Raw genomic sequence first — 18,981 nt, 5'->3', positions numbered from 1 at the left:
TAGATACAGAATAACAAGCCGCTGATGGATCCCATCACTGTACCAGGACCATTTACTGATTATCCCTAAATCCCGATAAGACTGTGATCGCTTTGAGCTGCCGCTGCCAGATACATGATCTTCCCCCATAAAGGGGAGATGAGGAATAGAGAATAGTCGGAAAATAATCACAGAGAAACAGGGATTTCCCACCAACAGGAGCCGAGACTGAAATATGAAGCTTCATCCTTATAAACAGCAGGGAACTATTATTATCAATGTTTAATCCCATCCCCTGATGACAGCAATAAGAACCGGCTAAGCTTTTTCCAGAGCTACACTCACTATTCTGCTGGTGGGGTCCCTATGTACATACATTACATTACTTATCCTATACTGATCCTGAGTTATATCCTGTATTATACTCCAGAGCTGTACTCACTATTCTGCTGGTGAGGTCACTGTGTACATACATTACATTACGTATCCTGTACTGATCCTGAGTTATATCCTGTACTATACTCCAGAGCTGCACTCACTATTCTGCTGGTGAGGTCACTGTGTACATACATTACTTATCCTGTACTGATCCTGAGTTATATCCTGTATTATACCCCAGAGCTGTACTCACTATTCTGCTGGTGAGGTCACTGTGTACATACATTACTTATCCTGTACTGATCCTGAGTTATATCCTGTATTATACTCCAGAGCTGTACTCACTATTCTGCTGAGGGGGTCACTGTGTACATACATTACATTACTTATCCTGTACTGATCCTGAGTTATATCCTGTATTATACTCCAGAGCTGTACTCACTATTCTGCTGGTGAGGTCACTGTGTACATACATTACATTACGTATCCTGTACTGATCCTGAGTTATATCCTGTACTATACTCCAGAGCTGCACTCACTATTCTGCTGGTGAGGTCACTGTGTACATACATTACATTACTTATCCTGTACTGATCCTGAGTTATATCCTGTATTATACTCCAGAGCTGTACTCACTATTCTGCTGGTGAGGTCACTGTGTATATACATTACATTACATATCCTGTACTGATCCTGAGTTATATCCTGTACTATACTCCAGAGCTGCACTCACTATTCTGCTGGTGAGGTCACTGTGTACATACATTACTTATCCTGTACTGATCCTGAGTTATATCCTGTATTATACTCCAGAGCTGTAGTCACTATTCTGCTGGTGAGGTCACTGTGTACATACATTACATTACTTATCCTGTACTGATCCTGAGTTATATCCTGTATTATACTCCAGAGCTGTACTCACTATTCTGCTGGTGAGGTCACTGTGTACATACATTACTTATCCTGTTCTGATCCTGAGTTATATCCTGTACTATACTCCAGAGCTGTACTCACTATTCTGCTGGTGAGGTCACTGTGTACATACATTACATTACTTATCCTGTACTGATCCTGAGTTATATCCTGTATTATACTCAAGAGCTGTACTCACTATTCTGCTGGTGAGATCACTGTGTACATACATTACATTACTTATCCTATACTGATCCTGAGTTATATCCTGTATTATACTCCAGAGCTGTACTCACTATTCTGCTGGTGAGATCACTGTGTACATACATTACATTACTTATCCTATACTGATCCTGAGTTATATCCTGTATTATACTTCAGAGCTGCACTCACTATTGCGCTGATTGAAATCCAATGTAAAGATGACACTTCCCAGGATGTAAATCACCAGAGTGAGCTCTCTGCAGACACATCTGCTATCACACTTACGTTCCCAGCCGCTCCTCCACATCATAGAAGTCGGCCACCTTCTGTGTGGTGTTTACTACGACGTTCCTGTATTCCTGTTCGGTCTCCTTGTCCTCTGAAGATCAGAAAGAAGAAATGAAATGAAATCTACAATCACAGACATTACAATTGGGTATATCTTACAGGAGTGACATCACTAAGCTCCAAAATATACATTCTATCTTACAGCAGTGACATCACTAATGTCCAAATATATGTTATATCTTCTAGAAGTGATGTCACAACTTCACACACTTAAGGTATATCTTACAGAAGTGACATCACTGATCTCCGAATATATCTTATGTCTTACATGAGTGGCATCAAATAGGTTATGTCTTAAAGGAGTGACATCTTTATTTTTCATATCTCCCCCCATTATCCAGTCGCTAAATAAATAAATAAGTTACAAAAATACAGAACTCACCATCATCTGAAACTTCGGCTTCATCTTTGTGTTCTGTAAAAAACAAAAATAAATCATCATCCTGAACGCAGAAAGAAACAAAAGAATCAAGAAATCGGATTAGTCATTAACTACAAGTGCCCCAATCTGGTATGGCTGTATACTACGTTACTGTTAAAAAAGAGTGAAAAAAGAATGACACTGGGGTTGGGGGGTTGGCAGGGATGATGGGAGTGATACATTGTATGATAGGAGAATAGATTGTGAGCTCCTGGGGTCAGGGATGATGGGAGTGATACATTGTATGATAGGAGAATAGATTGTGAGCTCCTGGGGTCAGGGATGATGGGAGTGATACATTGTATGTGATAGGAGATTAGATTGTGAGCTCCTGGGGTCAGGGATGATGGGAGTGATACATTGTATGTGATAGGAGATTAGATTGTGAGCTCCTGGGGTCAGGGATGATGGGAGTGATACATTGTATGTGATAGGAGATTAGATTGTGAGCTCCTGGGGTCAGGGATGATGGGAGTGATACATTGTATGTGATAGGAGATTAGATTGTGAGCTCCTGGGGTCAGGGATGATGGGAGTGATACATTGTATGTGATAGGAGATTAGATTGTGAGCTCCTGGGGTCAGGGATGATGGGAGTGATACATTGTATGTGATAGGAGATTAGATTGTGAGCTCCTGGGGTCAGGGATGATGGGAGTGATACATTGTATGTGATAGGAGATTAGATTGTGAGCTCCTGGGGTCAGGGATGATGGGAGTGATACATTGTATGTGATAGGAGATTAGATTGTGAGCTCCTGGGGTCAGGGATGATGGGAGTGATACATTGTATGTGATAGATTAGATTGTGAGCTCCTGGGGTCAGGGATGATGGGAGTGATACATTGTATGTGATAGGAGATTAGATTGTGAGCTCCTGGGGTCAGGGATGATAGGAGTGATACATTGTATGATAGGAGATTAGATTGTGAGCTCCTGGGGTCAGGGATGATGGGAGTGATACATTGTATGTGATAGGAGATTAGATTGTGAGCTCCTGGGGTCAGGGATGATAGGAGTGATACATTGTATGATAGGAGATTAGATTGTGAGCTCCTGGGGTCAGGGATGATGGGAGTGATACATTGTATGATAGGAGATTAGATTGTGAGCTCCTGGGGTCAGGGATGATGGGAGTGATACATTGTATGATAGGAGATTAGATTGTGAGCTCCTGGGGTCAGGGATGATGGGAGTGATACATTGTATGTGATAGGAGATTAGATTGTGAGCTCCTGGGGTCAGGGATGATGGGAGTGATACATTGTATGATAGGAGATTAGATTGTGAGCTCCTGGGGTCAGGGATGATGGGAGTGATACATTGTATGATAGGAGATTAGATTGTGGGCTCCTGGGGTCAGGGATGATGGGAGTGATACATTGTATGTGATAGATTAGATTGTGAGCTCCTGGGGTCAGGGATGATGGGAGTGATACATTGTATGTAATAGGAGATTAGATTGTGATCTCCTGGGGTCAGGGATGATGGGAGTGATACATTGTATGTGATAGGAGATTAGATTGTGAGCTCCTGGGGTCAGGGATGATGGGAGTGATACATTGTATGTGATAGGAGATTAGATTGTGAGCTCCTGGGGTCAGGGATGATGGGAGTGATACATTGTATGATGGGAGATTAGATTGTGAGCTCCTGGGGTCAGGGATGATGGGAGTGATACATTGTATGTGATAGGAGATTAGATTGTGAGCTCCTGGGGTCAGGGATGATGGGAGTGATACATTGTATGTAATAGGAGATTAGATTGTGATCTCCTGGGGTCAGGGATGATGGGAGTGATACATTGTATGTAATAGGAGATTAGATTGTGATCTCCTGGGGTCAGGGATGATGGGAGTGATACATTGTATGTGATAGGAGATTAGATTGTGAGCTCCTGGGGTCAGGGATGATGGGAGTGATACATTGTATGTGATAGGAGATTAGATTGTGAGCTCCTGGGGTCAGGGATGATGGGAGTGATACATTGTATGTAATAGGAGATTAGATTGTGATCTCCTGGGGTCAGGGATGATGGGAGTGATACATTGTATGTGATAGGAGATTAGATTGTGAGCTCCTGGGGTCAGGGATGATGGGAGTGATACATTGTATGATGGGAGATTAGATTGTGAGCTCCTGGGGTCAGGGATGATGGGAGTGATACATTGTATGATAGGAGATTAGATTGTGAGCTCCTGGGGTCAGGGATGATGGGAGTGATACATTGGTCCTCATTTACTATTAGATTTCTGTATAAATTGTGGAAAAAATTTGGGGGAAAAATGCATTTCAATCTATTTATTTAAGTTGTGAATTAGTGATAAATGAGGGCCATTGTGTGAGATAGGGAGATTAGGTTGTGAGCTCAGGGATGATGGGAGTTATACATTGTGTTAAACAGGGAGATTAGATTGCCATCTGGGGTCAGGGATGATGGGAGTGATACAATCTTGTACAATTCTGTAGCATATGTTGGTGGTATATAAACATGTATAAAACTTCATACAGCTTATATAGTGCTAACATGATGATATAATGTAATGATATAACATGATGATTTAATGTAATGATATAACATGATGATATAATGTAATGATATAACACGATAATATAATGTAATGATATAACACGATAATATAATGTAATGATATAACATGATGATATAATGTAATGATATAACACGATAATATAATGTAATGATATAACATGATGATATAATGTAATGATATAACACGATAATATAATGTAATGATATAACACGATAATATAATGTAATGATATAACATGATGATTTAATGTAATGATATAACATGATGATATAATGTAATGATATAACATGATAATATAATGTAATGATATAACACGATAATATAATGTAATGATATAACATGATGATATAATGTAATGATATAACACGATAATATAATGTAATGATATAACACGATAATATAATGTAATGATATAACATGATGATATAATGTAATGATATAACATGATGATTTAATGTAATGATATAACATGATGATATAATGTAATGATATAACATGATAATATAATGTAATGATATAACACGATAATATAATGTAATGATATAACATGATGATATAATGTAATGATATAACATGATGATATAATGTAATGATATAACACGATAATATAATGTAATGATATAACACGATAATATAATGTAATGATATAATATAATGTGATGATATAATATAATGTGATGATATAATATAATGTGATGATATAATATAATGTAATGATATAACATGATGATATAATGTAATGATATAACACGATAATATAATGTAATGATATAACACTATGATATAATGTAATGATATAACATGATGATATAATGTAATGATATAACACGATGATATAATGTAATGATATAACATGATAATATAATGTAATGATATAACATGATGATATAATGTAATGATATAACACTATGATATAATGTAATGATATAACATGATAATATAATGTAATGATATAACATGATAATATAATGTAATGATATAACACTATGATATAATGTAATGATATAACATGATGATATAATGTAATGATATAACATGATGATATAATGTAATGATATAACATGATGATATAATGTAATGATATAACACGATGATATAATGTAATGATATAACATGATGATATAATGTAATGATATAACATGATGATATAATGTAATGATATAACATGATGATATAATGTAATGATATAACATGATAATATAATGTGATGATATAACATGATGATACAATGTAATGATATAACATGATGATATAATGTAATGATATAACATGATGATATAATGTGATGATATAACATGATGATATAATGTGATGATATAACATGATGATATAATGTAATGATATAACATGATGATATAATGTGATGATATAACATGATGATATAATGTGATGATATAAGATGATGATATAATGTAATGATATAACATGATAATATAATGTAATGATATAACATGATGATATAATGTAATGATATAACATGATAATATAATGTAATGATATAACATGATGATATAATGTAATGATATAACACTATGATATAATGTAATGATATAACACGATGATATAATGTGATGATATAACATGATAATATAATGTAATGATATAACACGATAATATAATGTAATGATATAACACGATGATATAATGTGATGCTATAACATGATGATATAATGTAATGATATAACACGATGATATAATGTAATGATATAACATGATGATATAATGTAATGCTATAACATGATGATATAATGTAATGATATAACATGATGATATAATGTGATGCTATAACATGATGATATAATGTAATGATATAACACGATGATATAATGTGATGATATAACATGATAATATAATGTAATGATATAACACGATAATATAATGTAATGATATAACATGATGATATAATGTGATGATATAACACGATAATATAATGTAATGATATAACACGATAATATAATGTAATGATATAACACGATAATATAATGATATAATATCTGGTACAGTGCGATCTGTCTGCATATCCTTTCTTTTATGCTGATATAACACGATAATATAATGTAATGATATAACATGATGATATAATGTAATGATATAACATGATGATATAATGTGATGCTATAACACGATAATATAATGTAATGATATAACATGATGATATAATGTAATGATATAACACGATGATATAATGTGATGCTATAACACGATAATATAATGTAATGATATAACATGATGATATAATGTAATGATATAACACGATAATGTAATGTAATGATATAACATGATGATATAATGTAATGATAAAACACGATAATATAATGTAATGATATAACATGATGATATAATGTGATGATATAATATAATGTGATGCTATAACATGATGATATAATGTAATGCTATAACATGATGATATAATGTAATGATATAACATGATGATATAATGTAATGATATAACATGATGATATAATGTAATGATATAACATGATGATATAATGTAATGATAAAACACGATAATATAATGTAATGATATAACATGATGATATAATGTGATGATATAATATAATGTGATGCTATAACATGATAATATAATGATATAATATCTGGTACAGTGTGAGCTGTCTGCATATCCTTTTATGATGATATAACATGGACACTGCTCGGTCACCTTGCTCTATCTTCTCTTTATACTCCACCGGCTCGGACTCCTGGCTCGGCTCGCTGGTTCCGTACACATTGGTGGCTCGTATCCGGAATTTGTACTGCCGGTCATGTAGTAAATTCTCCACGTTGAAGGAGGTGCTTCTGCACTGCGTCAGGTCTGACCACGTCTTATCTACGGAGTCCCAGATCTCCACTGTGTAGGACTGCACCACGCTCCCTCCATCATAGGACGATCCGTACCACGACAAGGTGAGCGCCGAGCCCTTCATTTCGGAAGCACACGGCTGACCCGCTGGAGGGTCCGGTTTATCTACAAGGAAATAATAACCAGTTAATAGACCATCCTGGTTCTTCCACTGATCAGAGAGAAATTACAGTGTTATATATTATAATCTCATGGATTATATTGTTCAGTATTATAATCTCACTTATTATAGCGTTATATATTAAACGGGTTATAATCTGTTATATAATAGTGGTAACATTTTATTCTCATGGATATAACATAATGGCCCTCATTTACTTAGAAAATCGGGTTGTAAGTCTATCTTGCTTTTTTCCCCTGGTATTTATTATTATGTCGCATCCTGTTTGTCGCACGTAGGTTTTGTTGGTTTTGGTTTCCAACTCCTCTGAGTTGTCGGGAAAAAATCCACAACAATTGAACAAATTCGGGTTGGAAACCTTTATAAATACGTGGGAAAGCTCAGAAATGTCGGGTTACGCCCCTTTTTCGGGTTTGGGAGAATCCACATCAGGTCCGTCGGAAAAAAATGTTGCATCGTGTCGCAGACTGGCGCACGATGTCTGCTACATGTCGCAGACAAAGATGCGCCAAAAAACCTGACAAAAAAAGTCGGGTTTAGAATAGTAAATGAGGGCCAATATATATTATAAACTCCTGTATTACAGTGATATAAAATATAATCGTATGTATAATAGTCACATATTATAATATTAGGCACTATATTGTTATACAGTGATCCCTCAACTTACAATGGCCTCAACATACAATAATTTCAACATACAATGGTCTTTTCAGGACCATTGTAACTTGAAACCAGACTCAACTTACAATGCTATGGAATCTGGGAAACGTGTCCATGGCCGGAAGAACTGACCAATCAGAATGGGCATTCACTGGTAAAACCTGTGTATTCCTAAAGTGCAGGCACTGACTGGTGTCTGGTAGCGCCCCCTACAGTACAGGGAGGTATTACATGTTCTGTACTCTTTACCTGTATTACTGAAGTGTATGCACTGACTGGTGTCTGGTAGCGCCCCCTACAGTACAGGGAGGTATTACATGTTCTGTACTCTTTACCTGTATTACTGAAGTGTATGCACTGACTGGTGTCTGGTAGTGCCCCCTACAGTACAGGGAGGTATTACATGTTCTGTACTCTTTACCTGTATTACTGAAGTGTATGCACTGACTGGTGTCTGGGAGCGCCCCCTACAGTACAGGGAGGTATTACATGTTCTGTACTCTTTACCTGTATTCCTAAAGTGCAGGCACTGACTGGTGTCTGGTAGCGCCCCCTACAGTACAGGGAGGTATTACTTGTTCTGTACTCTTTACCTGTATTACTGAAGTGTATGCACTGACTGGTGTCTGGTAGCGCCCCCTACAGTACAGGGAGGTATTACATGTTCTGTACTCTTTACCTGTATTACTGAAGTGTATGCACTGACTGGTGTCTGGTAGCGCCCCCTACAGTACAGGGAGGTATTACTTGTTCTGTACTCTTTACCTGTATTACAGAAGTGTATGCACTGACTGGTGTCTGGTAGCGCCCCCTACAGTACAGGGAGGTACTACATGTTCTGAACTACTTTTAACCTATGCCAGGGATAGCTGCTCCTTTGGACACCAAGTAAGGTTGGCTCCATTTTCCTTTTTTAGGACATTGTGTACTGTACAGGACCCTGAAGAAGCTCCTATCCTCTATATAGACCAATGTTTCCCAACGAGGGGGCCTCCAGCTGTTGAAAAACTACAACTCCCAGCATGCCCGGACAGCCAAAGGCTGTCCGGGCATGCTGGGAATTGTAGTTTTACAACAGCTGGAGGCACCCTGGTTGGGAAACACTGACATAGACAGTGATTACAGCTCCCAGCAGATCTTTCTCTTACTTTTATATATAAGGATTTGCTTTATCTTTATTAGTTATCTACTTATTTTTTTAATCCTCACTTTTTCCTATTTTTGGATGACATTTTGGTGGCTTCAGAACCAATTACCAGGTTTCCATAGAGTTCTGGTCTCAACATACAATGGTCTCAACATACAATGGCCGTCCTGGAACCGATTAATATTGTAACTTGAGGGACCATTGTATTATGTATTATTACTGATGGGCAGTGATCTGCTCCTAGTCACGTAGGTTCCCAGGCCTGCAGCCCTTACACAGGGAGTGACTGTCCTAGGAAGGGACATTTAGATAGTCATCGCCCTCCATTACTGGGATTCCCATAGAGCAGCGGTGGCAGCGTCGTGGGAACGTCTCCATCCGGCAATCACTGTGAATACCAGCTCAGAGATGACAGATAAACAAGGGGGCGACACAGAGAAGGCCGCGCTATTCATGAGAACCAATACAGTGTTATTATATTGTTATATAGAAAAGTCTATGGATCTCACATGTAAAGGCAAAGAAACCTGAGGATTCCCTATCAACCAGCATGGAACTGAGTGTGCAGGAATTAAAGGGGTAATGTGGTATGAGAAAATTGTATTTAAAGGGGTACTCCGGTGAAAACCTTTTTTTTCTTTTAAATCAACTGGTGCCAGAAAGTTAAACAGATTTGTAAAATTATTTCAATTAAAAAATCTTAATCCTTCCTGTACTTATTAGCTGCTGAATACTACAGAGGAAATTCTTTTCTTTTTTGGAATTCTCTCTGATGACATCACGAGCACAGTGCTCTTTGCTGACATCATTATAATAATAATAATAACTCTTTATTTATTGTTGTCCTAAGTGGGATTTGAACCCTAGGCTCCAGCACTGCAAGGCAGCAGTGATAACCACTGAGCCACCATGCTGCCCTTAGCATACATCTGCTATGCATGGTTGCTAAAATGGACAGAGATGTCAGCAGAGAGCACTGTGTTCGTGATGTCATCAGTATTCCAAAAGGAAAGGAATTTCCTCTGTAGCATTCAGCAGCTAATAAGTACTGGAAGGATTAAGATTTTTTAATAGAAGTAATTTACAAATATGTTTAACTTTCTGGCACCAGTTGATTTAAAAGAAAAAAAGGTTTTCACCGGAGGACTCCTTTATATAAGACAATTACCCGAAGATATATAACTTCCTAATGTAGGGTTATAACAAATTGTACTGGCTTTAGCGTGTTTTTGTGTGATTCATTTCTGACACGAACATATGTAGTGTGGATTTGTCTCAGGAGCTCCCAGATCCTCCCTTACCCCTGACAGGAAGTTTTGTAGTCCTCTCACTGTCAGGTGTTGTCTCAGCAACTCCCTGGCTCCTCCCTCTCTTTTGACAGGAAGTTGTGTAGTCCTCTCATGGTTAGTGTGATGTCGTTTCAGCAGCTCCTTGGCGCCTCCTTGTCTTTTGAAAGGAAGCTGTGTAGTCCTCTCATTGTCAGTAAGGTGTTGTCTCAGCAGCTTCCCCCTCCCGCCAGAGACAACGCATTATACTCTGCGGTCTCAGGAGGTGTCGCTCGATCTGGTCTCTAAGCTCCAGCCCCGCCCCTGAGTGATGTCACCACATCTTATCAGCCCCTACAGCCTACATCACCATATCCATGCCATACACATACAGTGGTCCCTCAACATATGATATTAATTGGTTCCAGGAGAACCATCATATGTTCAAACCATCATATGTCGAGTACATATGTCTATGTAAAAATGGTAATTGGTTCTGGGGCCTCGGAACCATTGTATGTTGAATACATATCTCTATGGGAAACTGCCAATTGGTTCTGGGATGACCATTGTATGTGGAGTGTATGGGGAGTGTTTAACAAACCAGGGTGCCTCCAGCTGTTGCACAACTACAACTCCCAGCATGGATGTACAGCCATTGACTGTCTGGGCATGCTGGGAGTTATAGTTTTGCAACAGCTGGAGGCACACTAATAGGGAAACATTGATGTGTGGGGTGTATAGTGTGTATATGTATTGTATGTGATGTGTGACATCACATACAGGACTGTACAGTTCTTTATATACCTTCAGGGGGGACAGAATCTCCTCCATTACCATCCTGCCGACTACAGCTCTATAGGAAAGGAAGGGGAGGGCAGCCAGCAGCTCATTGGATGCCTGCAGCAAGATGCTGCAGGCTATTGGCTATGGCTGCACTGGGGGGGGGGGGCTTACATGGAGCTCACAGTGGAAGCCTCCGTGAGTTAGCAGGACAGCATGTGAGTAACAGGAGGCAGAACGGGGCACACGGGGACATTATACAACTATCTGTCAGTTACTGAAGTTATCAGCGCTGTCAGATAGCTGTTTGTACGATGGACCCGACACACAGCAGCATCATGTCGAGGCGGCCTTCAACATACGATGGGCTCTGAGAGGCCATCATATGTTGAAATGATCATATGTCGGGGCCATCATAAGTCAGGGGGTCACTGTATATACATATATATATATATCTTTATTGTAACATTCAGGGAAGCATAGCGTGGTTACAGCATGCTGCCTTGTACTGAGCAATGCTACAGGCAGAGGAGAAGACAGGAAGTGAATACAGCTTCTGCTGCAAACTCAATGATGTGTGATAGTCTGCTGTGTATTGAAATATTCTGCAACAGCTCTGGGCAAGGAACTGGCAAGAGCATTGTGGGAGGGGAGTAGGCAGGGTGTATGGACTGTGATGAAGACTGAGGGAAAGCAATGCTTTCTGGGAATTGTGTATATATACATTCCCAGTCATGCTCTAAGACGCCTAGTTGGAGTGAAACACTGACATAACCTGATAAGGGAAAGCTACCTGGGAAGTATGTGAGCTGCTTTACATATCCTTTCTACCCAGAATTCCCAATACAGCAGTGGTCTTCAACCTGCGGACCTCCAGATGTTGCAAAACTACAACTCCCAGCATGCCCGGACAGCCAACGGCTGTCCGGGCATGCTGGGAGTTGTAGTTTTGCAACATCTGGAGGTCCGCAGGTTGAAGACCACTGCAATAGAGCATGAATGGCCAATAAGTCTTCACACATCTTAATCACATTACAGCTTTTCTTCCATAAAATATAAAATGTAATAGTGAGAATACCAATTATCTAGATTTTAGGCTGCAGGAGACAGGGGGGTTAAGCTGCAGGAGTCTGTGGGGGCTAAGGCTGCAGGAGACGGGGGGTTAAGCTGTAGGGGTCTTTGGAGGCTCCGGCTGTGGAAGTCTATTAGGGAAAAAGACGGGGTGGGGGGGGGGTTAAACTGCAGGGGTCTATGGGGGCTAAGGCTGCAGGAGACAGGGGGGTTAAACTGCAGGGGTCTATGGGGGCTAAGGCTGCAGGAGACTGGGGGGTTAAGCTGTAGGGGTCTTTGGAGGCTCCGGCTGTGGAAGTCTATTGGGGCAAAAGACGGGGGGGGGGGGGTTAAACTGCAGGGGTCTATGGGAACTCAGGCTGCAGGAGACTGGGGGGTTAAGCTGCAGGAGTCTATGGGGGCTCAGGCCGCAGAAGACTGGGGGGTTATGCTGCAGGAGTCTATGGGGGCACAGGCTGCAGGAGACTGGGGGGTTCAGCTGCAGGAGTCTATGGGGGTTAAGCTGCAGGAGTCTATGGGGGCACAGGCTGCAGGAGACTGGGGGGTTAAGCTGCAGGAGTCTATGGGGGCTCAGGCTGCAGGAGACTGGGGGGTTAAGCTGCAGGAGTCTATGGGGGTTAAGCTGCAGGAGTCTATGGGGGTTAAGCTGAAGGAGTCTATGGGGGCACAGGCTGCAGGAGACTGGGGGGTTAAGCTGCAGGAGTCTATGGGGGCTCAGGCTGCAGGAGACTGGGGGGTTAAGCTGCAGGAGTCTATGGGGGCTCAGGCTGCAGGAGACTGGGGGGTTAAGCTGCAGGAGTCTATGGGGGCTCAGGCCGCAGGAGACTGAGAATGTTGGGGGTAATTTTCTGATTTTACTGTAAACAAGATTTTGGGCTAAATCTTCTTAATCTAAATCAATTGGCTGCAGGATTGTTCCTGGCGATCAGATGCTTCGTCCTGCTGAGGGTCTTGGCTGTAGGATTATTATTTCTTTTGGATGACTATGCAATTCCTTCTACGCTTCATATCTGAGGAGCCGCTCAGAATGATGAAAACTCGCAGAGCTGACACTCTATGGCCTCAGGCTGTGCACTGGGAACGAGCCAGATCCCAATCAAACAAGATAAGGAAACCAACAAAAATAAGCAAAAAAACAAAAACAAAACTCCAGATCGTTCCTCACGTGTCCTCGGGCAGGTGCAGGGAGGGTCTTGTTTCACTCCTTAGGGTCTATTCACACGTGCAGTATTCTGTGCAGATTTGAAGCGCAGGATTTGAAGCTTTGTTCAGTCATTCAGTTTACTTGGAAATCTGCAGCATAAAATCCTGCGCAGAATACTGCATGTGTGAACAGACCCTTAAGAGTCATTTACAAATAGTCATGTGACCTAATTTAAAAAGTCCACAAACCCAGGTATTCTAGTCCTTCTGTAACAGCGAGAAGCAAAAGTCATAGTCACACATGGGCCCCACTACCTATGGGGGCCCCTCAGCCACACAAGAGAACAGTAGTGGTGCTAATTGTAACATGGTTTGTATAAAAGGTTCCCTATATTGGTGTAACTATAGGGCAGTGGTCTTCAACCTGCGGACCTCCAGATGTTGCAAAACTACAACTCCCAGCATGCCCGGACAGCCGTTGGCTGTCCGGGCATGCTGGGAGATGTAGTTTTGCAACATCTGGAGGTCCGCAGGTTGAAGACCACTGCTATAGGGCATGCACAGGAGGCAGATGCATGCACCTGAGGGGGTCTCCAGTGGTGTAATGCAGGGGAGGCACAGGTTGAAGAACACTGCTATAGGGCATGCACAGGAGGCAGATGCATGCACCTGAGGGGGTCTCCAGTGGTGTAATGCAGGGGAGGCACAGGTTGAAGAACACTGCTATAGGGCATGCACAGGAGGCAGATGCATGCACCTGAGGGGGTCTCCAGTGGTGTAATGCAGGGGAGGCACAGGTTGCATCTGAGGAGGCTCCAGTACATGACACAGGAGCTTCCAGCTTATTCTCTATATCGGGGCTGTAGTTATAGGGGGTCCAAAGGCTGCTGATATCTGGAGGTACAGTTTCTGGTATGCCCCCCCCCCCTATATAAGTTCTGTAATGGAGGCCACTTCCTAATTTCTAATTTAAAAAGTCCACAAACCCAGGTATTCTAGTCCTTCTGTAACAGCGAGAAGCAAAAGTCATAGTCACACATGGGCCCCGCTACCTATGGGGGCCCCTCAGCCACACAAGAGAACAGTAGTGGTGCTATTTGTAACATGGTTTGTATAAAAGGATCCCTATATTGGTGTAACTATAAGGCAGTGGTCTTCAACCTGCGGACCTCCAGATGTTGCAAAACTACAACTTCCAGCATGCAGCTGAGAAAAACAACTCAGGAGCTTCAGGACTTTTCAAGAGTTTACTAGAAATTTTAGAGGGGTATTCCAGCCCTAAAAAAACACATCCCCTATCACATGTCTAATCTGGGTAGGTCGGACCCCCCAGCGATCAGTCACTTATCCCTATTCTGTCAATAGGCTCTCTATCACATGACAAGTCACAATGCACATATTATAGACCAGTGGTCTTCAACATGCGGACCTCCAGATGTTGCAAAACTACAACTCCCAGCATGCAGCTGAGAAAAACAACTCGGGAGCTTCAGGACTTTTCAAGCGTTTACTAGAAATTTTAAAGGGGTATTCCAGCCCTAAAAAAACACATCCCCTATCACTTGTCTAATCTGGGTAGGTCGGACCCCCCAGCGATCAGTCACTTATCCCTATTCTGTCAATAGGCTCTCTATCACATGACAAGTCACAATGCACATATTATACACCAGTGGTCTTCAACATGCGGACCTCCAGATGTTGCAAAACTACAACTCCCAGCATGCAGCTGAGAAAAACAACTCAGGAGCTTCAGGACTTTTCAAGCGTTTACTAGAAATTTTAAAGGGGTATTCCAGCCCTAAAAAAACACATCCCCTATCACTTGTCTAATCTGGGTAGGTCGGACCCCCCAGCGATCAGTCACTTATCCCTATTCTGTCAATAGGCTCTCTATCACATGACAAGTCACAATGCACATATTATAGACCAGTGGTCTTCAACATGCGGACCTCCAGATGTTGCAACACCTGGAGGTCCGCAGGTTGAAGACCACTGTTATAGACTATAGATCAGTGCTCCTTAACCTGTGGCTCTTCAGCTGTTGCAAAACTACGACTCCCAGTCTGCCTAAGCTGGGAGTTGTAGTTTAGCAACAGCTGGAAAGTCACAGGATGGGGAACACTGCTAATAGATTATACAGATCGGAGATAATGGATATAGGAAGCCCCCCTCCCCTGTACAGCCGGAGCAGCTATTTCATGTGTGTCTAGAGCCAGTTTGGACAGGGGCCATGCCTCGACCCTGGCAGAATCTCAACTTAAAATTCAGCTCTGGGAGAGAAACCGAGCCTTAAAAGGTCACAGGCGCTAAGTGCATTAGTGCAGACGGGGTCTGGGACGCTGCTTCTCACAACACAGCCGCAAACATTCCCGGGGGCCACGCAGGGACCCGCGTCTGTCACGATGGAGGGAGCGGATGAGGCTAATGGACAGATTTCAGAAATACACAATAAACAATATTAATGGACATTGTTTCTGGTTTTTAAGTAACATTTCAGGAACTATATAAACATAAAACGTTTCGAAAGATCCGGATGACATTATTGTCATTCCAACTACAGGCATCTACCCTACTGATCAGCAGCCGCCTCCCCTGGGGATGAGGAGATGTGGGGGGTCCGCATCTGCCAAGCATTCAGCTCCTCTGCAGCGTCACTGAATAACGTGGCACCCAAAAAAATGAATGGGCATCCCATAGGATAAAGAAGTACAATATGCATCTCTAGGTGTAAACTGGCAGTGACCAATTCTTGCTTTTTGTTTATAAAAAGAAGCATGGAGGGGCAAGCTGTGCATAACTAGCTTGCCCCCTGACTGGTGAGCAGTAAGAGGTTAAGAAATATACAGGCAAGGTTTTTAGCCCCCTCCCCCGCCTGTAAAACTTGCAAATGGCTACAGTGGTATGTCCCATGGGTGGGGGGGGAAGGAGTGCACCAATCAGGGGTTTAATAGTTTCCCGGGCTTTCAGAGGCCCTCCCCTGGGTATTTATAGCTGTGGTGCCTCCCTTCCCCCCTCAATCTGCCCAGGACCCGGAGTTTTGCCCTCCCTCCCTCCCTTTTTGTATCTTTGTTTATTGTAAGTCACAGCTTGGCGGTAAGAAGACGGTGAAAGCGGGGTCAACCCGGGGTAGACCTCCACACAGGACGGTGTGGCAGCACCTCTCGGGTTGGTAAGAAGCCAATCGGTGTCTTTGTTACAGTTAAATTGTTATTTATATAAGTAATTTTATAAATAAAGCTGTGGCCGATCCCCACCCACGGAAAAGTTAAATTGTTGTTGTGTCAGTTATTATTTAAGTATTTATTGTAGTAAGGGGGAGGGGTAGTTATAGCCTGCTAGGAGCTAATTGGGTCTCAACAGTCTAGTTTATATAGAGAATAATGTAGAGTGTTTCTTGTGTATGTCTTGTGCCTACCTGTTTTAGCTAATGTGGCAGCCACAGTTTTTAGCCATACGTATTGCAATCCCATCACTGAAATTATTTCCTAATGATGCCTAAGTTACCCATGAATCCTCTGGCTTTGCAGAGAGAGAAAGAGGCGAAGTCTCATCATTGCTTCACCCGAGTGAAGTGATTAGACTGATCAGTGGGTTGGTGTCCGTTCACATTATGATCACACAACACATGGTTAACCCTGTCACCACTTCCTGTAAATGTGTTCTGATTTAATTGTTACTAGAGACAGATTTCCCCTGACAACAGGCAGGGAACAGCAGATTGGCAGGAAATTACAAACATAAAGTGGCCAAGACTTAAGAGCTGTTTTTCTGCTTATTTTTGGTCAATGAAGCAATTTACAAATATGTTACAAATGATATGGTGCGAGAGAAGTTGTGAAATGAAAACTTAAAGGGCCGGTGTCCAGTCTCCTTTAAATAAAGCTTCATTGTCTGCTCACATAGCTGATGGACTTGTTACAATGTATCAGTGTATATGTGCTATGTATCTGGTGCAGAGAGGATTGTCTACAGTGATACATAGTAACAACGCATTCTTTATTGTGAGCAAGACTAGGTGATGACAGATTTAGGCCTCTGTAAGGCCCCTTTCACACTACATAATTACTCAGTTTTTGAAGTTCCGTCAGAAAATCGGCAGTAAAACGGCAGTTACAAAATCTTATATGGCCGTTAGAAAATCCCATTATAGTCTATGGGATAGGAGCCGTTTTAACCCGTTTATTATTAACGGACATTATTTTGTGACGGAAGATAGTATTTCTCCAGTTACTATCTTCCGTCACAAAATAATGGCCATTATTAATAACAGGCTATAACGGGTTGAAAAGACTATTAGAAAATCCCATTATAGTCTATGGGATAGGAGCCGTTTTAACCCGTTATTAATAATTAAGTATTTCTCCAGTTACTATCTTCTGTCACAAAATAAAGGCCATTATTAATAACGGGCTATAACGGGTTGAAAAGACTATTAGAAAATCCCATTATAGTCTATGGGATTTTTCTAACGGGTGTATAGGATTTTGCAACTGCCGTTTTATTGCCGATTTTCTGACGGAACTTAGAAAACTGAGTTATTATGTAGTGTGAAAGAAGCCTAAACAAGGAAGTTCCTTTTTACTTACAGCAAGCAGGGATCTCGTAAATATTACGGAATTAAAACAGACTATAAGAAAGTTGCACTAGTTTCCATTGTTTAATAGTTAAAGGGTACCTTTCATCAAAAAAAAACTTTTGATACGGTATATTATAGAGTAATGTATGCAGAATAACTTTACAATTGCATGTTATTAAAAAATATGCTTCTTTCTATTTAATTTTCCATTTTGAAAAAATGACCACTAGGGGTCTCCCTACCAGTCCTGGCAGCAAGCATTTCAGACTCATGCTGGAGTCCTAAATCTAAGACTGCTGCTGGGACACAGACAAGCAAACACTGCTCCCTGCCAGTGAGCAGTGCTGAGTTTGTCTGTGTTCCGGCTGCAGTTTGAGATTTAGGACTCATGAGTCTGAAATCTATAAATAAGGACTGGTAGGGAGACCCCTAGTGGTCATTTTTCAAAGTGGAAAATTAAATAGAAAGAAGCATATTTTTAAATAACATGCTATTGGAAAGTTATTCTGCCTACATTAATCTATAATATATCAAAAGTTTTTTTGATGAAAGGTA

At 40.9% G+C, this 18,981-nt stretch overlaps 1 protein-coding gene across 3 annotated transcripts in view; it reads right to left on the bottom strand.

Annotated features, from left to right (window-relative positions):
- Positions 1-18,981, bottom strand: part of MYLK (myosin light chain kinase) — a 245,807-nt gene that overhangs the window by 26,243 nt on the left and 200,583 nt on the right. For all 3 annotated transcript variants that reach the window (XM_056533517.1, XM_056533518.1, XM_056533519.1), the window contains 3 exons: positions 7,457-7,762; positions 2,204-2,236; positions 1,759-1,852 (listed from right to left, as the gene is read on the bottom strand). In XM_056533517.1, coding sequence (XP_056389492.1) covers positions 1,759-1,852; positions 2,204-2,236; positions 7,457-7,762 — 433 coding nt within the window. The remainder of the gene's footprint in view (positions 1-1,758; positions 1,853-2,203; positions 2,237-7,456; positions 7,763-18,981) is intronic.

Source organism: Hyla sarda, chromosome 8, assembly GCF_029499605.1.
Source record: "Hyla sarda isolate aHylSar1 chromosome 8, aHylSar1.hap1, whole genome shotgun sequence".
NCBI classification, from domain to species: Eukaryota; Metazoa; Chordata; class Amphibia; order Anura; family Hylidae; genus Hyla; species Hyla sarda.
Note: the sequence above shows the minus strand (reverse complement) of the source record. Positions and strands in the feature narration are given on the sequence as shown.